Source organism: Triturus cristatus, chromosome 2_1, assembly GCF_964204655.1.
Source record: "Triturus cristatus chromosome 2_1, aTriCri1.1, whole genome shotgun sequence".
Lineage (NCBI taxonomy): Eukaryota > Metazoa > Chordata > Amphibia > Caudata > Salamandridae > Triturus > Triturus cristatus.
In genome coordinates this window covers 548,255,603-548,277,455 of record NC_140581.1, presented here as the reverse complement: position 1 = coordinate 548,277,455, position 21,853 = coordinate 548,255,603, and the positions used below count along the sequence as shown (strand labels likewise).

The 21,853-nt window shown below is 42.0% G+C and overlaps 1 protein-coding gene across 1 annotated transcript in view; it reads left to right on the top strand.

Annotated features, from left to right (window-relative positions):
- Positions 1-21,853, top strand: part of CCNH (cyclin H) — a 211,271-nt gene that overhangs the window by 116,945 nt on the left and 72,473 nt on the right. The window contains exon 6 of the mRNA XM_085632430.1: positions 21,190-21,353. Coding sequence (XP_085488556.1) covers positions 21,190-21,353 — 164 coding nt within the window. The remainder of the gene's footprint in view (positions 1-21,189; positions 21,354-21,853) is intronic.

Genomic DNA, 21,853 nt, shown 5'->3' with positions numbered 1-21,853 from the left:
AAGTCCGCATTACAACAGTGTTTTCATTCTGTTTAGAATCAAAATAAAAAGCTTCCTCTTCAGAGCAAATGCTTTATCAACTACATATTCAATATGTTCCTTTTGTCTTACAGCTTCTCTTCTTCTTTTATATTTTTTCATAGTTGTGATTAGATTGTGAATTACTCTAGTACAGAACATTTGAACTCTGATTTCCTTAAAATGGGTCTGTCTTCTAGTTAAACTCTGTGCTTTTTGTACAATTTTTAACTTTTCATATCATTGACTTTTTGACCTTTTTTAGTTGGTCTTAAACTTTGTTTTTTATTTACTTGATTGTCCACTCCACTCTATCCAGTTCTGCAGATAGAACTTTAAGAAATGTCTTTGTCCCCTTACCAACAGCTCTTTTCTCTTTCACCACTTTTTCTGCATTTTGCCCCTTTTGTTTTTCGGTTGTGAGGACATAGTATCTTTGCTGCTTCTGTTTTTTTTTTTAATGGCATTGTAACTGTAGTGAAGTAGAAATTGATGCCTGAGAAGGAGGGGGGAGGAATAAAAATCATTCACATGCCTGAAAATTGAGTTAGTCGACCAAATATATATTTTTTTCTGTTATCCGATAGATTCAATACACTCAGAAAATGTGAAAACGAAGCATAAGACTGGCACACCACTCGCCTAGAAAGCCACCATTAATGGCAACCTTTCCAACTTTACATTCTCCGATAGTGCGGAAGGCAGGAAATAAAAACATGCTGATCATATTTCAGTTTGTAAGTCCACTTCTTAACCCCTTCCCCGCTCATGACGGAACCACTCCGTCATGAGCCACGGTTGCGCTGTGCTCATGACGGAGTGGTTCCGTCATGCTGTGGCCGTTGGCTGCCGCTCCGCCCACGCGGTGCTAATTCCCAGCCTGTGCGGGCGATTAGCGCAGTGGGCGGAGACGTGACGGTACCACTCCGTCATGAGCACAGCTCAACCGTGGCTCGTGACGGAGTGGTTCCGTCACGAGCACAGCGCCACCGCGCTGCCCCCAAACCCCCCCCAGCGCCGCGGCGGAATTCCTGCCGCGGCGAAGGGGTTAATGGTTAGTATGTGTTAACCCTTTCATACACTTTTATAAATAAGCCCCATATGGCAGGGTATCTGTGCATAGCCTCGATGTTTTTGCGATCGTTGCGGGAAAAAAAGTCAAAAAACATATTTCCCTTGGTAATTTTATGACTTTAAGAATACTGCACACTTTATTAGCAAGCTCTCACTAGGAAATCAAAACGTTGTTACACAACAATCAGCCTAAAGACACCTAATTTCTGAAAGCAGAAAACATTCTCTTTAATAACCTACCCCCAAAACACTCTTAGTATACTCTACATAGCAACCCACTAGAAAAAGTAGGTCAGAAGTTCACTGTACAGTCTAGAAGAGCCATAATAGTTACAAAATGAGCGGCAGCAGGCATGGTTTACAGTACGGAATGAAACCATATCCAAGTGTGCATTACACTTTTTTATTTTTTCTCCACCAATGATCAATCTAGTTACTTATAATTTTTTTTAACCTGGAGCACACCTTCATTTTTACTGCCTTTCAGTTTGAAAACGGTCTCATTCAGCTCCAGCCTTCTCCTGTCTGCTGCTACTGCTGCTTCACTTCAAATGGTTAGAGTGCGGACTGGGTGCCACTTCAAATTGGTTAGAGTGTGGATTGTGGGCCACAGCAATGTCTTTTGGGTTAGAGAGGCTGCTAGAAAAGGTGGTATTGACAGGGACTTGGGTTTGCCTAATGTGGACATTACTTTGTTTGGCTAGAGAGGGTTGAAGCGGCATCAATTGCTGCCTTTGGTTAAAAGCATTGTGGATTCCCAATCCCCTGACTTCATGATTTGTGCACTATAGTGGCAATGGCCTAAGCACACTGACTAGGCTAGGACTGGAAATCCTAATGAAGGAAACCTTAGCAGAATTAAAGACACTCTTCAGTCATAGTGTCTTGGTGTACTCCAACACACGCCAAAGCCAGAAATGGAAGTGGTCTAATCAATTCTGTCCACAAATTGACAAAGCTTGGAAACACGTTACAAAACTATCTCTGCATTCCTCAGAGACCATAACATGGGCTATGTCTACAACAAAAACCTGTGGTTTGATATGCATGGAATCTGTAGAAGTGATGGTGTTTATTTCTCAGACGAAATCAACAGGGTATTTCTGAGCAACCTGATACTGCAGATGGTCTTGTGTAGCTAGCATATACACACAATGAACACAAAGGCTCTTCTTAGAGCCATCCTCGTGCCCAAAATATTGCTCTTTTGTTTTCTAAATACCCTTTTCCACAATTTTTTGAAATATGCATGACGATGTTGGGATATTAGCAAATAACGTTGTGAAATCGCAAAACAATAGCAGACAAAGTTCATAACTATGTATTTGATTCTAACCATCATACTAGATACAACACTATCTAAATAACTCTATAAAACATGTATGAATCGCTGTCAGTAACAGTGGGTATGAGTGTATGAGTGGCATCTGTGACGGTGCAGGAGTATGACAGTAGGAGTCAGAGTGGGTGTATCAGTTGGTGCATGAGTGCCTGAGTGGATGTGTGTGTGGGTGCAAGAGTCGCAGTGGCTTTGTGAATGGGTACAAGAGTGTCTGAGTGGGTCTGGGCACATTCATTTCTGAGTGGGTGAGTTGTGGAAATCACAGATAATCTGTTGGAATGAGCTGAAGCCATTTGGTTGTGGCGTTCATTTTGTTAGCCATGTGCTTCTTCCGTCTTCACTGTCGCTTGTCTTTCTATTCTGCTTGAGTCATCAATTGTAGTTAACTCCTTTAGTACTGAGCCAGAGCACTGTGTAAGCTCAGAAAGGCCTGTAGCTGCTAGAACACACCTGTCTTAGAGTGTAACTGTCAGGCTATTTCAACTGATGTAAGCAGTTCTATCTCCCCTCCCATTTTTCTGACTAAGTAATATTTGCCTGCCCATGTTAGTCAACAGCTATTCCTGTGTATGCCTGTACCTCCCCTTTGAGTCTCCATGCTTACTCAGCTGTAAACAGGGTATATAAGACCCTTGGTTTCTGTATTCCTTGGACTGCCTCCTACAGTGCCTGAGGGTGTTGTATTGATGTAGTCCCACTCATGAGTGATTAATAAACTTGTTATTTGATATTCCAGCTTCCGTGCCAATGTCTATTTTGTTGGTCTAAAGACCAGTGGACAGATAGGCTCATTTCCACGAATTGGCACCCGACTCGTGGGGCTTCATCGGAGCCGCGGCCATCCGAAGGAGTGGTCTTGACGGAGGACGGGAATCTACTGAGGAGGTACCCTGCACGAGGAGACCCTTTGTCTTTGCAGACCAACGTGTTTTTCCGGTTTTCACGATCTGAGCCACCAGGTGTTGGCCGGTCCCGACTGAGATCTCCTTTGGCGTAAGTGACCATTAGGTCGACCCAGAGCTTGGCAGGTGGAGGTTGGAGACTTTGGTTTGATAAGGTCGCTGAAGCGACACTCTTGTTTTGGATTTCCTTGGCCAAGATTCTAGTTTTGTTTTATTTGACTATTGCAATAAACAAAGGCAGGTAATGAGGAGATGTGTTGTCTCCATTTTTTATATACTTGAGATGAATAATATTTGACTATAATATTCTATTTTGTTATAATATTTTTGGCATGCCTGCTCCTAGCACACTTCGTAGAATGTGTTGCTGTCTTGGAGGTACCAATATGGATCTAGAAAGTAATCAGCCGGCTCCCCTAAAGGGGACACCTAATAGGTTTATGTACATTAAATATGGCATTTCTTCCATAAAGTATAGTACACTATGGAACAAATATACGAAAAAGGATCCTGATCTACGGTGGCCAGTAAATGGGTCATTTGATTTTAAGAAGATTCAGTATGTTGAGCAGTGTCTGTTTCAGAGAAAGAGTCGATAAGATATGTTTGATTGTATACATACACTTGGAAGAACATACCTGCACTTAGTAAAATTCGTAAGTGGTGATACGGAGCGCTTTTGAGTGTTCCGCCAGGCCAATTGGTAATTCGGTCTCTTCTTGCAAAGGTCTGGGGGTTTTATCCTATCTTGTTTTGGGTGGGTCTGCGGACCCCTGTAATAGGCATGCCTTCTGGAATAAGTATGATTTGGTAAAGACACAGAGTGTTTGCGAACACTCGGCCAGACCAACTGGTAATTCGGCATATTTGGGGAAAAATGTCTGGGGCTAGAGCCTGTCTTCTTGAATATGGAATCGTCTTTGGGCTGTTTACTTGTCTTGGTGCAGTCTAGTTTGTAAATATTATTTACAATTGGTTTGAGTACAGTCTGTGGGCTGCCTCTTGTTTTTGTCCTGGTGTTGATTTGTGGGTTGATTGCGTGTTTGAGTGTCTATGAGGTTTGTGGACTGACACTGGTGGTAATGTTTGTGAAGTACTTGTTTGAGTGAGTAGCAACTGTGCTCTTTGTGTAAGGATGGCTTGCCTCTGCAAGCTGTGTTGTGTGTTATGAGTATGTGGCCCCTTCTTGAAAATGTTTGGAATGAGCTCAATTTGGTTTGTTGTCGTCCTTGTGTTCTGCAGATGCCATTGGAAGAATTACACTTTAAATTTCAAAGAATGAACTATATAAAATATATTAAGTAGCTGCACGCTACTATGAAAAGTAAAGCAGTAACAAAGTATAGATGTGTTAACATTCAATTATTATATTGCCACAATGGTAAAAAAGTAGAATTAAAACTCCATAGAAAAAAGTAGGCCTCATAGAGAAAAACGAATGTGTGTGTTTTACACAACTAGGACTTAACAAAATTAAAAATAGATGCCCAACATGTTGTTAGTACTGTCTGTCAGCTGTGCGAAATGTTACAGCACTATCCTTAGATACATCATGTTAAATATTAAAAGGCATTCACATTATATGAGTAATTGGTTGCTGCTAAAATAAAAGCTCCTTCTTTTACCACACTGCAAACAATAGATTTTGACTGGCTTGGAATGCCTGGTTTTTAATAGAATTCCCAGCACCAGAAAGAGAGCTATTAACAGCTGCTCAAGCTGTCTGTCCGAGGGAACCTGTCTGTCTGAGCAGAAGGAGGTAATGAGTGGTTTATCAACTTTTTTTGGTTTCTGTGAGGACATTAAAATACAGCCCATTGCTGTCATATTGGAAACAGATAGCATCATAAGGGGCCCTTTGCCATTAAGTGTCAGACAGGATTTATCAGTCCTAGCACACAATGCCTTCTCTCCTGAAAAAAATGTAGAAGCTAACACCTGCCGGTCATAAAACACAGCTAAATAAATAAGACAGGCCTTACCCAGGCACAAGCTACAAATAAACACTGTGGCAACTAGGTTTTAAGTTAGTGCAAAATGGCATAAAAGCACGTGCATTAAAGACTACTAATTTTCAAAGCTAGAAATACAGCTTCATTATTTTGGATAAAAGAGAAAGGATAAAAGTAAGGACTTGCTTTCCTAAGAAGCACGTCTGTGGATCTGATGGTAAATAATTACTACTTTCTAATAGGTGAAACAAACTTTCTATGTTTCAGTAAAGCTTCTGTGCTTAGTTTCAAAAGAAGTTTTGTAAGTGTTATACATAAATGCATTTAAAGACAGAAAGAAAGGAATGAGGCTCGCTTTTCATATGTAGAAACAACAAAAAGCGTTGGTGATCATTATTCAAAAATGACTACATGAAAAAAGTTATTAAGTCGTTGCACTAAAATCGTTTTTGCATTATTATGAACTTTATAATGTCTAATAACACTATTGTGAACATTCAGTAATATTTAGCAATGTAGAAAATTACCCTGTGCAAAGTGTGCATTAAGATTTCAATGGTTAAATTAAAAAGGTGAATATTAGTTTCTCTAGCAATGACAATATTACTGTATCTTAGTGACAAACTTAAAATATGATTTCTAGTATGGCCTAATGGCTGCAGTCTCAAATACAATTAAAAGTTATACAAAAAGAGTAGCTCTAGAGACATGTGAATTACATTGCACGCCTTAATGCACAATATGTCTTGGCGCATTATGGCATTCTGAAAACTAACATTTTGAGCCAGTTCTTTAGGTGCTAGAAAGCACAGTGCACAAGAATAAAAAAGTAAAGAGCAAAAGTTACATCCGACCTTTAAATTATCAGCACACAGGCACGGAGCAGGGATGCCCCTCAGTCATGCTTCTCGAAGAGTTACTTTGAATTGTGATGGCCACATGGGGATAACTTTGCTCAGACATGGGACAACAGGTTTAAGGGTTAAAGGTCAAGTTCTGTATTTAGCAAACTAGCATGGTTGAAAGTAAAATACCCACACAGGAGGGTTTATTTCTGGCAGGCTTGCTCTGGCACTTCGACCGTAGTAGACATTCCGAAGGAGGGGCAGCAGCATCTGTGGGCCATGTGTAGCTCCTGACACAGAGAGCAGCTCTGCCATGTATATAGAATAATGGTTTTCAATTTCAGGTTGCTGTGCTAGTGCCAGATGAGGGGGCAATGAAATAAAGTTTGCATTAATACGCCATCATGTTAAACAGCACAATAAGCTAAAAGAATTGGTAGTTGGTCATTGGATTGATGTTTTCTAGTTAGCTCAATGTGCTTGTATAGCAAAATGTACACGGTGGTACAGTGCAATAGTATTGGACATTGCCTCCTTGGTGTGGTTTCCCCTTGTTATTTACCTCCTACAAGTCTGTCTGTGCCCAGCTGCCAAAAGAGATCAGTATTGTCGACAGGAGGTCACCTGCTTAGGTTACCTACTGTCGAAGGGGGGTAGGAGACTAGATCCTGGGCAAATTAATAGGAGACTAGCTCCTGGGCAAATTGAGGGTAAGAAAAATTAAGTAACACACTGTTTTTTTTTAGTTTTTGTGCCTCTTATGTGTAGTATTGTGAGCTATTCTGCATGGAAAATATGCAGGGCAGCTTGTTGTTGTGTTCTCTCTCTCTCTCTCTCTCTCTCTCTCTCTCTCTCTCTCTTTTTCGAGCCTGTCTAAGCTGTCTAGGAACGGCCATGAGACAATCGGTTGGGCTCCCTTTAGTCATTCATTTCACAGGATGCTGTGAATATATGTTTGTGGTTTTTGTTCCAAATTCCCATGTGGCAACACCATTATTGTTGATGTTATTATAGCACTACATAAGTCGCAGAGGCATCACAACTCCCGTATTAGTCTATGTAATCAAGCTGACAGCCTTGCTAGATCTATTGGATAGGTTTCTCCCCTGAATATGATATTACATGGCCCAGATCCTGAAAAGTATGATGTTCATGGTTCACAATGCTAGGAAAGATGCCCATATGCCATTAGCACACATTTTTTAAAAACAAAATGTTTATTTGCTTGTTTTCTTGTCTGCCACAAACAAGTTCCACTGGAAAATTCATGTACCTACTAGGTAATGTTTAATTTATCAGTTATTCATGTAATATGGATCTCTGTTACATTCACAGTTTTAGAGTTTCCCGCTACATCTATAATATGAGAGCATGGTCGTAAGAGCAAAACATGGTTCTTATGCAAGGAAAATAATTTAGGAGGTGTCTGCAGTTTTGCACAATAGTAAAGGTTCACAAAGTAGAAGCTGTATTGTGATTTCTATGACTTATAAGTCCAAGTTTGTTAAAAGAATAGTTGTTTTGAAATTCTTTTTTATTTGAGGTTCTATAGAAGAATAATATTGGGCCGTTTCTGAAATTGAATATCCTCTTTTGATTGATTATTTGTATGTTGTGTCTAAAGATTTCTGTTTTGTTCACTAACAGATATCTGCTGCCTTACAACCATTGTAAGAGGGGCCCGGACATCCGATCCAGCCTGGGGATTCAGGTCAAGTCCAGCCTGGAGCTGAGGTGAAGGAAACCAGCACAGGTGGTCCTGGCAACTAGGACCGCAGTGAAGGTAGAAGGCCGGAAGCACTGGGTTCATGAAAGTGACGTAAAACGTGTACCCCTACCACTGTCGGATAATTCTTGGGTGAAAGACTGGGTCACAAATCAGGACGGAGAGCTGATTCCTTGCTTTGTTCATTTTTTTCCTGATGCCCAGCTCAGAGAGGCACAAACCGGCAAGGAGGCTTTGCTTGAGGTGACCCCCTCTGAAACCAGAGATGCTTCAGATGCTCCAGTTTCTGTGCATCAGGCCTCTGAGTCCCGGTCCCCAAGTGAATGCAAGTCTGCACCTTTGTTTGTTGATAAGAAGGTGCTTGGACACACTAGGTACAATCTGCGGCCCCTACGAAAGGGCAGTGCACCAGCAGAGCAACACAGGAGTTAAGGAAGGACTTGAGTTCAGGGTACAGGTGCTGTGCCTCTGGTGCCTGTTAGATTAGAGTGAAGAATGCTGGTGCACTGCCTGAGACACTGGACATGATCGTTGAGGGTATTTGCCCTGGAGGGTGATTGCCCTATCCTGAAAGAAAGACTTTTTCCTTTAGCCTGGGCCGTGATTGTTTTTCTGGGTTGCAAGTTGTGCAGCTCCACCATGGGAGAAGTGAACACTTGATGAACGATAAGAGCCTGCCTGTGAGGCTCAGACGAACTCAAGGAGAAGACTCCCCTCTGGCTGTTTGTACGGCTTCAATTCCCCAAGTACTTATTTGTTATCAATGTACCCCTTTGGTCGTCCCATTTTTAAGGAGGAGCAGCCCTTTGAGGCTCCTCACCCTAATTCCCATGGCCCCGTTTGTTCCTCCTGGTACCCCCAAACAAAGATTGTTTTTGTGACAATTATTGTGCTTGCTTTAATAATCATATTTGGAATACTGTATTTTCTGCAAGAAAAATATCTTGTGCACACTTTGATAAGTACTACTCCGCCCTCCCCCTGAATATATCATTAGTACTCTAGCCCTCATAAAGAAGAACACCGGAAGGTCTATCAAGATAATGTTTTTATTTAGACAATGCATCAGACATGTGCTGTTGGCTATTTCCATTATATTCTCCTGCTATCTATGTGTTGATTATAGCCTGATGCTCTGTTCCCTTTGTGCTTCTACTTGTACCTCATGTATACCAGCTAAACAAAATGCCAAGAATGCAAATGCCCAACTAGTAATAGGCCAGCAGATCAATAACCTGATGAGAATAGATGTGCAAGATATTTTCCACGTTTCTTCTACTGCATAGCGATGTCTTCAGCTAATGCTAAAATGGCCGTCTGTGGAAATCGCAGATAATCTGTTAGCATGGGCTGAAGCCATTTTGGTTGTGGTGTCCATTTTGTTAGCCATGTGCTTCTTCCGTCTTCACTGTCACTTGTCTTTCTATTCTGCTTGAGTCATCAACTGTAGTTAACTCCTTCAGTACTGAGCCAAAGCACTGTGTAAGCTCAAAGGCCTGTAGCTGCTAGAATGCACCTGTCTTAAAGTGTAACTGTCAGGCTATTTTGACTGATGTAAGCAGTTCTATCTCCCCTCTCATTTTGCGGACTAAGTAATATTTGCCTGCCCATGTTAGTCAATAGCTATTCCTGTGAATGCATGTAGTCTCCATGCTTACTCGGCTGTAAACTGGGTATATAAGACCCTTGGTTTCTGTATTCCTTGGACTACCTCATACAGTGCCTGAGGGTGTTGTATTGATGTAGTCCCACTTATGAGTGATTAATAAACGTGTTATTTGATATTTCAGCTTCCTTGCCAATCTCTATTTTGTTGGTCTAAGGACCAGTGGACAGATATGGGTGAACCCCTGCACCGGTGAGCCCCTAAAAAGGCTCACTTCCACAGAGTGACTTGGTGCATGAATTTCTGAGTGGTCCTTCGTAAGTGGAAGAGGCTGTGATACTTCATTAACAATAGGTTTTCCTGAAAAACCAAGGGAAATATTCTGTGAGCCTGAGAGGGGTGCCCCTGGAACTTCACTACGTTTTATGGTTGTTCGACTTGCCCCTGTATCGAGTAAAAATTTTCTGTCTTGGCCTAATAATTCACTATGTACATAAGGTCCTTCTTGATCTACAGGGATCTCTAGGCTGGTTCATGCGTATCGTTGGTAATCAGGATAGTCGTACTGTGCGGTCTGGTACAGTTGTCGTGTCGTGGTTTGTGTGGCAGCAACAGGCAGCGCTGGTGCAGCTGGCACGAACTGTATAGACTGTTGTGAAGCTGGCATGGACTGTGCATGCTGCGGAGCTCCTTGTTCATTCTGATCCTGTCTAAGTGGCCGTGGTCTTTCTTTTGTATTACCTATGGCGATATTATGTTTCAAAACTGGACAATCGTGTACGTAATGACCTGGCTTTTTACAATAATTGCATGTCCCTTTTACAGGTCCTGCTGAATCACCGGAATGTGTCATACCCTTTTTATGTCCCTCAGCTGGAACTGTCTGAGAAACCAGCATTTTCATTTTTGTGTCTTTCATGCGTCTGTGTTCATGTTCTTGTTCCTCTCTAATTCTATTGTGATGGTACTGTAACATTTGTAACATTTGTGATGGAGTGTTACCTTGCCAGGTACTCTCGAATTTTAATACTCTATTCTTTACTTGGGGCAGAGCATTCTCCACTAATTTTGTTACAAACAGGTGTGGGTATGATTCGCTACTTGCTTTTATGCCACTATTTATACCAAAACATTTTTCAAATCGGGCATAGTAATCACTAGTGTCTTCATCTTGCTTCTGTTTACAGGCTGAAATTGTACTCCAATCTTCCTTTTTCGTAGTTAATAAACGTGGCAGTACCTGTACTAATAAACCTGGTAGTGCTTTAGTTTTATCCCCGAGTCCTGCTCCTGCAGTTCGGGCCTTTTCTTCTGCTTCTAATACTGACCATTCTATCTTTTGGTCTCCTACCTCCCACTCTTTTTCCCTGAGTTTCTCATAAATGCCAGCAGGCAACAATACCTTTAATATTGTCATAATGTCGGGATAGGTATACTCTCCCATGAGTAACATGTCTTTAATTTCTCGGTGAAAACCCGCTGGATCTTTGTCATGACTAGGTACCACTTTCTTCATTTCCAACAATTCTATTTTTGATATGGGCGTATATACAAATACGCGCTTAAACTCGTTGTCCTCGCCCTTTATTGGGTGCACTTCTCGTAAGGGATTCTGTCTATCCATGTAATACGTGGTTCTTTCCTTGATGGGCAATGAGACACGATCTGAACATACAAAAAGAATATACTGCTTTCTTGATTCTAGAATTTCTTTAATCAATTTAGTACCTGAACCTCCATCTATTCATGAGTAATTCAGTCAATATATCAGGTAAGGGACCAGGGTCTGAATGCTGACTCTGATATAGTATAATGAGTTGTTGAATCATATAAATCCCAGCTAACCGCTGTTCATCTGGGGTGAGATTCAAAAATGTGCGTGCTACTGTATCATCACTGTATTTTCCGGGACTGTCAACCCAATGGACGGCTGACCTGGCTAATTCTTGTTCATCCATAGAATCGAGAAAATGATAACCCCTTCGTTCTCGGAGTAGTTTGTCGGCTGTTTGGAACGAATGCTCGTTAGACCTTATATGGACTATGGGTGTTGGGAAACTCCTGTTATTGTCTGGACATATCGGACGTATCGGGTCAGTAAGACATCTAGTATTATTACAAGATCTTCTTCTACCTACATAGGCTATAGTTTCTGACTGTCCTGTGGGCAGTCCTGATCCTTCTTCCTCGCTTTGTTCGAACTGGTCTACCGCTAATCTTTCTTCGTGTAGGCGTTCTATTTCTTTTCGGATCTTTCGGCACATGGCTATTATACAATTCTGCTTATCGTGTCTTCCTTCTGATATATTCTGACTCCATCTGGTAAGAATTTGCATTGCTTCCGGGTCTACCCCTGGTCGGTCTTGATTTCTGATCACACAATTTATGAGGAAACGTAACAGTTCCCCCTGTATTTCCACTTTCTGGTATTCCATAGCTCTGTTAATACATTCAGAATCTCGCCCTGTTTGGACAAAATGGTATATTTTATCTAGATGTGCAGTCATTCCTGGTAATTTCCCTAAATACACTGCGGCTCGTCTGATACGTAATGATGCTAGGGTCATTTCGTCCTCTTTTCCGGGCACAGGGTCATATCTACAATCTATAAGGAGTTCCTTAAGCTTACGGGCATTTATAAGTTTGGGGGTACGTGAATGTGCTGACTCTTGAAAAGTAAGTTTATTTATTCTGGGTGGCGTAGAGAAAATGTTACTAGCACCTCCCGTAGCCCCATCTGGGGTGTCGGGTGTGAAAGGATTCGTTGAACGCGATACAGCAACTATAGGTGTGGACACAGCTATAGAAGTAGCTGTAGGAACAGATGCAGAAACAGATGTGCTTGCCGGAACTTGTGTCAGAACTTGTTGCTGTAACGATACGGGTACTGGATCTTGGCGTTGAACCTCCCTGCTAGGCGGTCTATGTGGGGCGGAATTAGCATACTCGGGAGCTGCGTCATCTAAATATGAGGAAAGAAAAACATCTTCTGCGGTTCTAGGATGCCCCTTAGGATGTACCTTTATTGGAAATAATGGGGTTGGCAAGTCTTTCGGTATCTCTGGAGTAGCCTTAGGTAATCCTTCGGCCAGAAGGGGATACATACCATTCATAAGGGCATTTCTTTGTCTGTCTACTTGTTCTGATTTCACTCGGATACCTTCCTCAATTAATAGATTTTCTCGAACTTTATTTGAACTCTCTTTATTCTTCTCTTCCTGTCTACGTGCTTTTTCTGTTCGTCTATGTGATTCTTTACGCCATAATTCAATGGCATCTTTCTGTGATTGTCTAGCTTTCTTTTTCCATAATTCTTCCTCGACTTTCATGATGCACTCTGCATCCCAGGTTCCCGCTGTGGGCCACCTCTGACTTTCTGGTAATCCCTTGGTGTAGTCTACCCATAAATCAAGAAATAATATAGCGTCTAAGCCATGTTTATGATACATGAAGTACCCTGGAGTGTCCCTAGGAGGAATAGGAACGGCTTCTTCGAGTACCCCTTTTCTTGTAGTGATCTGTCTTAGTTTCGAAAAGAGCGGCATATTGAGAACTGATCTGATACTTAATCTTGAACACACTTAGTACAAAAGCACAATAATGAACAACCATTCATACCACAATATGCAGGACGTTTAACACATTAAACATTAAACATTTTTAACCTTTAAAATAACCAACAATGATGATCGTCTGCATAACTAATCACCAAGCCTAATTCTTTGACAATAACTAGATACTTCGGAATACTTGATATACTGCTAAACAGTACATATACACTGCTAAAACAGTGCAGACCGGATTTGTGTACCCAAACCCGTCTTGACCGGCACAACCTATGTGCACGTCAGAAATGCCTCCCCAGCAATGGTACTCACCGGGTAGCTTCGGAAACGGAAGGCCTCGGAGACTGAACTTGGACCGGACTCGACTCGACTCGACTCGTTGGACACTGAACTCGACTTGGGACTTCGGAAACTGATGGGCCTCTGTATACCTCGGATCTTGCTCTCTCAGCTAGGCTCTGGTCGGGATACTTCGCACTTCTCACCGCCTCGTCTGGGTGTTGATCGCAGCCTCAGTCGCCCCCGCTTGACCGGAGGGAGACACAGGAAATCCTGCTGGTACGCGTTATTGTCCGTCCAGCTGTGGCAGGAGACCGGGCCTGCAACTCACCGCCGGCGCGTGAGATGAGAAAGTGTCCCTATTCGGGCGCCATTCATGTGGTAAATAATTTTCATTACCTGGACTTAATTTGATACGGAAACATAATAAAACAGCTCAGTAAAATGAGAGGCAGAATCCGTGGTATTAGAGGTTTGGAATGGGCTTTATTCCGATGATCGATTATAATCGGTTGCTCCAAGTTCCGTCACCACGAAGGTTCAGGAAGTGAAGTACATACATTATTGACAAGAAATGACTTTTATAGTACATACATTACAATGAAGCGAATGCAGTAGGCGTAACAATTGATAAGGAAAATGACGATTCATATGCGTAACCGAAAATGGGTGTAATAAGGAGTAAAAAGGAACATAATTGGTTATGATGTCATATATAGGTGGATCTATAAGATAATACTTGGCATAGATGCGCGCGCAGCAGCATGACGTGTGATTGATGTGCAACTAGGGGGTGAGGGGGACTTGACATTTAGCTTTACATGTGGAGACAAGAAGTCTGGGGGGTCAAGTCAACCTAATCCCAAATCATATCTAACATCCTATGTTTAAAGAACTATGTTATCCACAAAAGAAGGACTCTCGGACAGAATCTATTCTATACTGACTATACTGACTGTTAGTGCGTGTACAAGCGTCTAAGTGTCTACACTAGATGCGAGGGCGGAATCTTCCATAATAACAAGGCTATGAATTACTTGCATAAAGACAGAGAAGCCGGGCCTTTGCTCGGTAGCTGGAAGAATGTTTACTTAAACTACTAGACAGGAATGCATCGGGCAGGGAACGGAGCAGATAATTTTGAAGGTGAAATACAGTTCTTGGCAGGCAGCAAGCTGATGTCAGGCTTCGTGAGCCGCGCAGAGAATGAGACAAAGTTCATGGTCACGGATGCAGGCTCGGACTGGAGTTTTCAGAGGCAGAAGGCAAGAAGAGTTCGACGACAGAATCAGGGCCTACTTGCCTGGACTGTAAAAATGGCATAAGTGAACCATATAAAGGCGGTGGCCTTTCGTACTTAGGAATGGAATATCCGGCCCAGTCATGGCGGATCAACAGAGGACATGTTAACGGTGGACGCACATGTATTTGCGTCTTCATAACTGGAACTGGAGGGAGCATACATGTACTTGTAACATGCACATAGAACCGTTGGGGTCCAAGATAGGGGACATAACTGACCAGAAAAATCCATATTTCCACACTTTAATGTGTGAGTGGGTCTGTGAGTGGGTGTCTTGAGTCTCTGACAGGATCTTTGACTGAATGCATGAGTCTCTCAGTGGGTGTCTGAGTGGGTTCGTGAGTGCATCAGAATATCATGGGTGAGTGAGTGTATGAGTGTATGTATGGGTCTGAGAGTGGATGTGTGAGTGTCGGAGTGTGTCTGTGACTGGCTGCATGAGTTTATGATTGGGGCTGTGACTAGGAGTATGAGTCTGTGTGAGTCTGTGAGTGAATGAATCAGTCAAAGTAGGTCTGAGGGTGGGTGTGTGAGTCTAAGTTGGTGCATAAGTATCTGATTGGATCTGTGAGTGGGTGTGCGAGTGTATGACTGGGTCCATGAGTGGGTGCGTCTCAATGGGTGTCTGAGTCTGTGAGTGAACGCAAGAGTCTCAAAGTCTGTGACTCAGTGTGTGAATATCATGTGTAGGAAATGAACGCCTTACTTGAAGACATTCTACTTCATAAGGCGTCCTGAGTCGCTGTGTGAGTGCTTAAGTGAAACTGAGGGTGTGTGTGTGTGTGTGTGTGTGTGTGTGTGTGTGTGTATATAATATATTTTAAGTAACATTCGCAAATTCATAAGTTGGGGGGGAAAGAATATATGCTACTGTACATATTGTACTCAAAGGGGGTTCCTCAGACACACTATATTCCTCTCATGGGGTAGGGCACATGCAACCTGACCCTTTATCCCACTTTGTCATTTGGTTTCAGCCCCAGGGACTGTTGCAATGATGTAAAATGGTGGCTGCAACTCTCTGCTCAGGTTGCAGCCAGCCAATCACAGCATTCCTGTTGGTGCGAGCTTGCAAAATTTGGTGTCGTTCCATCCAGTGGTTTGGGCTGCAGGCGTGTCAAAACATCCTATGGGAATTAACATGGTAAATACACTTTTTGTGACCTCCCATTTTGCTTGGCCCCTGCTTGATGGATCACCCCAAAATGTTCCATGCAGAACAAAATTCACTGGAGCTCTTTGTTTGCAAACTTTTGTGAAGATTGGTCAAATGACGTCACAGTTATAGGCAAGCCAAAAAACGCTTTTCCTATGGAAACATGGTCTTAACTAAAACTAACTACTGGCAACCGCAGTGCGGTGCTCCTCCATGCTACGCCCGGTCTCCTTATCTGGACTCCAGGAATAGAGACTCTCTTGAAACCTGAATGGTACATGTTAGCACCTGAATGAACAGCTACTGGCTTAACATAGATAAAACCGAGGTCCTGGTAATTGGATTCCCACTGTTCCCCATTCTAGAATGATTCTTTGTAGCATTTATCTACAGCCAATTGCTCCATGCCAATCAACTTAGTTAAAAGCCTAGGAATAAAAATTTAGTATCTTCAAATGTCTTTGCAAATCCTTAAGATAGTATCTTCCTGCACTTTTCAATTTCATTGCTTTAAACATGCCATTAAACTTCTCCACAAGGACAGCATAAAATCTCAGCAGTCTGTGGAGCTTGCCGTAGAAGCAACACACACACTTTACAACATACATTACATTGGCTGCCTATTCGCTATATTACTGTCAAAGTCACCTGCTTACTTTATAATTTTGTTTTTCATGACAAGATCCCTTTCTTTTTTTGCAGCAAACTTTCGAAACCCAATACCTCTTGCAAAGTCTGTTCTTCCAACAAGTTCCTACTTACCATTCCCCATTTTAGATATACCAGACTTGGTGTATGAGCCTTCTCAATTTTAGCTCCTTCTCTCTGGAACAATCTGCCTCTTGATTTCCTCCCCATACTGACCTATTGGCATTTAGAAAAAAGGTATCTTTCATTCTGTAACCATGTGCATTCATGCTACATTCTTAGCTGTGATCTCTCACGCCAGGAAACCTCCTTGAGGCAAAAGTGTGTTCAACCAGTCCCCATTTACAAATTCGACAGGGTTGGTTGAGGAACCGGCGGGTCTAAGAGGGAGTGGGAGAAAGTTAAAGGAGGTAAATTCATGCATTGTTGAGTCTAAAACTACTAGTGATGCAAGTGATACTCCATCCAAGTCATTTCACCCCAATACAAAGAGTTTGATTAGATCAAGAAAGTTGCCAGTTAGAGAGAATGCCATACTTCCTAGAATTGCATGCTGATTAGTTGTATGTGTCAATTGTTATTCCAATATATAATCTAACTCGGAGACATCTCTTATGCAAGATGCCTCTCGGTAGAAAAATGCCATAGGTGAAATATATATGCTACAGGGCATCTCACTTGCACAATAATACCCACCCAGTGTAGAACACAATTTACAGTATAAAGGGAAATTAATGTCACTTGAAGTCCTGTGTTGCAGTTGACCCTAGGTGATATAGGTTTGAAAAACATTGGCTTCTCTGGGTCCCTGCACCTCAAAAAGTGAAAAATGCTAGTTCGCCCATGCTGGCATATTACAAAGGCTCTGACTTGGAACACACAGGTAGACCTAGGAGGATAGGATGGATATAAAGCGTGGTCAATAGACACTAAATCAAAGAGGTAGTGAAGGGTACAGGTTGAAAATTGGAGCTTGCCCTAGGACCAATTCTCCTGTAGAAATGTTGGTGAATTAGTTGTAAAAGTGTTTGGAAGTTAAAAGAGAACGGAGCTAGATGAAGAGGAAAGCTGGTACTGGGAAAAGTCAGTAGGGAGAAATAGAAGAGGGATAAGGCGCAGGCGGTGGTTCATATTCTTGAGTGATCGCCGTATTCCAGGTTAGACCCTCTGCAGTATTTTCAACCGGTTGATCATTCAAATAGACAATGATGGCATTACTGGACACATCTCTCAAGTGTCATTCCTCTAGTGCTCCTGTTCCAGGTATAACTTCTGTTACCTCTGATGTTGATTCCCAGATGTTTGAAGTTCAGTGTTTGTCTCCGAGGCACCCCTACATTTTGCCATGTTCTGACATTGCTATCAGAGCCTTATGGACACCATTCAGTGCCTCCATAACTTCAAGATATGCCTTTGTTCCGGACCCTCCTTACAGGTATTTAATTGCCTGGTATATCATTTACTGCCACCTGCTAATGCAGATGGCTAATTCTAAGGGGCCCATTTACTCCTGGCCCCTCAAAATATTGTTTGTTGCCCAGCCAAGCCCCAGCTGAAGTTTTTCTTCTTCATGTTGTTGGTATTGTGGTGGGTGGAAATGTGAAGGAGTAGTTTGGATGACTGGGGGTGTTGGGTGGGGGAGGGGGTTGTAGGAATGCTGGTTTCAGTCCTTTGTCGTTGGTGCCCCATTCAGGTACTCACAGTGGTCCACCACAAACCCCCTGCTCAAACTATGGGAGAGCCCAACCCAAGGGAGTCTTGATACAGGATTGCTTGGCAGGAGTATGAACGGGGACTAGAGATGCTACCCAAAACACAAATCCCCCACCCGAACTATGGGAGAGCCCAACCCAAAGGAGTCTTGAAGCAGAATGGCTTGGCAGGAGTATGAACGGGGACTAGAGATGCTACCCAGCTATTGCACCACGATCCGAAGTCGTATTACAAGTTGCGCAGATATGTTCAAAGCAAGTTCATACCCTGCTGTTTCACGTCACACACCGCTATTCATATACATTTAAATTTTTCTCTAAAAATTGGATATAGTAAGGTGGAGCTTGGTATTCCCTTGATAAATGGAACAAAAGGTGCTGGGCTTCCCTCATGTGGCTGATACATAACATCTATCTAAGCACATCTATGTGCGAATGAAGTCAGAAGGGGGCAGGATCTGTCCCTGCATTTGAAAGGGTCTTCTGTCTCCCTCCTTCCTTTTATGAGAGCGTGGTCTACTTTAAAGACCTTCAGGAATGGTCTATTCCCTCTGGCAGACTCTCTTCGTTGTCTATTTTGTGAACCACTGTTACAAAGAATCTCAAATGTATTCCTGTGTCTCTGCAGACAGAGAGGGTAAAATTCTATCTTTCTCATTTCTTCTCTCTCTCACACACCCTTTCCATGCTCACTATAAACATCTGCAGAACACCCCCCCCCCCCCCGTTTATTTGCTGTCCATGTCCCCTGTGGATTAAGCAAGGTAGTCTGGTAAAATAGACTAGTAGAACACTTATTCTAGCATTAGAGGCGGGGAGGCCACTTTGTCATATAGGTATCAGGAAGTAGGCTTGCTCCTCCCACTGTGTTAATTTGCTGCCACCTGTGCCAGTGAAGACTCTTCTCACTGGCAAGCAAAAGAGGAGTTCACATCGTGTGCCATACTAGATCACTGATTGCAGGTTTGGATCTTAGTTGTTTACTACAGCCCCCGGCATAAACGCATCATTTTTATTTAAACGTTTTTTATAGCGCCGGCAAGACCCGGGGATATCAGAGTGCTTTATATCAGTACATGTAAAACAAATAAGAAGTATAGACCGAACAGTTGAATCGAAACAGGAAAAAGCAAGGGTTGAGCATTGTGGAGGGAAAACAACAGGGAAGGGGTACAAGGAGACCAAGGGTTGAGGTCATGTCTTTGTGGGTGTGGTGATTTGCGTGCACTGAGACAAATGACGAAAGTTTCGCAAACCTGCTTTTAAAAAGTTAGGGAAATTTGAACCATGGAGAGAAAATTCCTGTCTCAACAGTTTTGGATAAAACATGAATCCTTCTAAGGCTTTGAAGGAATTTGTTTCCTTTTAGCAGAACGGTTCTTTCCTTATTGACCTTCATGAAACTGGAGCAAAAGGTGTAGGATGGTGATGTGAGTCAGTTGCAGTATAAAGAGGTAATCGCCTTAAGTTCTAACCCTGTGGATGATTGGCCAGAGCTCGAGGATCTGGTTTCGAGAAGCAAAAGAGCACTGTTTGGATGTCCTCCAATAGTTTCAAGTCTGGAAACAAAGGTTTCTGGGACATACTCCCAAACATAACTGCAAGACCGAGATTATAGAACAGGGTTTGTGTGCGTCTCAACTAGACTCACAACGTGGGCAGGGTGGCATGAACGGAGAAGGTGGGAAATGTAGCTCAGGAAGGACTTGGGAACACACCGTGTCTCCAAATCTGAAACTTCTAAAAGGCAAGAAGGCTCTTGAAGAAAGCAAGTGATGCAAAACCCCCATCAAAGAGAATTTTTAGCAGTGCAAATGCTACGGTACAGTTTTCAGAAATCCTTGCTCAGCAAATTGGAAAAATGAACTGAGATGGAGTTAACTACCAGTAGAGTGCATTGCAAGTTCAGGCATTGTCTGTGTGCCTTAAAATGGCGTTGTGTTTTTTTGCCTGCATTAGATTAACCTTCCTATTTTTGTTTCTCTTTTTGAAAAGAGCTAGTTAAGGATTAGAAAGTTGCACTTTATGCATTTACTAAAGAGGAAGACTCATTCCAAATTTAATAAAATATTATTCTTTGTGTTTCCAAATCACCCTTGTAGATCAAGAGATTCATTACCCAAAAATATGAGTGACCATTCCATGATAGATCAGATTTAACTGCTCTTTCTTGAGCTTTGTGAAAGCTCTCATACTGTGGAGCCATAATGCCTTAGATGGGCGGAAGGCTGGGTATGTAGAAAAAAGTATCCATTTCTGTGACTCTTGAACTCAGTTGAGAAGCTCGGTCTCTTTTGTTTTTTTCTTTAACTCCCCTTCCTTCTCTTCTTTCTGTCCTAATGGAGTTACTACTTTTATTGTTGAGAAAGGACTACAAGAGATGTCCAACAGGTTAGTCGAAGGTCCTGGACTCAGAAAGGCCCCCTGAATGGTGTCTGGCTCTTCCCAGTGCTTTGACAAACCACTTCAGTCCCTATCTGTGCGGGGAATCTTTAAGTCATGCACATAAAGGACGAGGGTATATGATGAACAACTTAAGTCTTTAAAAGTCACCATGATAATAGTATATTTAAATTGAGACTTTACCTATTTTTCGAGGATCCTCTGGTTCTATCTTGGGTCATATTACATTTCTAACTAGGCTTGTACTACGCGCTTCCTCCACATCTAGAATTGGTGACCGTATTTCTTCACAGCTTCGCTCCTTCTCAGAATATTATCATGTAAGGTAGTGCTTTGAAGAAAAATATTTTTGACACCAGGAATGGTACACTATCTTTATAAAAGAATATTCACTTTGGGATTTTAGGGAAGGTGAATGGAGCATTGTACTTGTATTGAAAGTCTAATCAACTTAGGCAAGCGCCTTAGTATTGTATAAGCTTCTGAGTCCTGTGCCATTTTGTACACTTTCGTTAGTTTGTTGAAATCTGATGTGTCCTACATAGAACATGCAACCTTGAGACTTGCAACAACGCTCCGTTTAATGTGTCCTGTGAAGAGTTAATAATGTAATTTGCCAATTAAATTGGACAGGACTAACTTAAATTTGTTTGCTAGACACGTTATCCAATGCTTGAAAATCCAGAAGTCTTGAGGAAAATGGCTGATGACTTCCTGAATCGAGTTTCATTGACTGATGCCTGCCTGTTGTTTACACCTTCAAAGATTGCGCTTACTGCTATCCTTTCAACAGCTTCCAGGGCAGGCATTAATATGGAAAGGTAGGGATGAGTTACTTTATTACTTTATGCTCTTACATCTGTTAAAAAAAAGTTAAATATAACAAATTTCTTGTTAACTGTGTTTGGAAGACAACATGTACATTTGTCTAGTTGACTTTTTTTTTCTTCAAGTTTTAGGTTTGCCTTAAAAAACAAAAAGCATTAACCGTCTCACCACGCTTATTTAATAACAAAAAAAATAACAGAAATTAAAAAATATACCTGCTTAGAGGACTTTGGGTCAGGTCTCAATATCTATTTGTCTGTTCAACTGTCTTTCACATTGTTGAGATGGAGAGGTCTCTTGCATGGTGACAGATTTGCACCTCTGCCCTGATTTTCCCCCAAGTGCAACAATTTCTTGTTAACTGTGTTTGGAAGACAACATGTACATTTGTCTAGTTGACCTTTTTTTTCTTCAAGTTTTAGGTTTGCCTTAAAAAACAAAAAGCATTAACCGTCTCACCACGCTTATTTAATAACAAAAAAAATAACAGAAA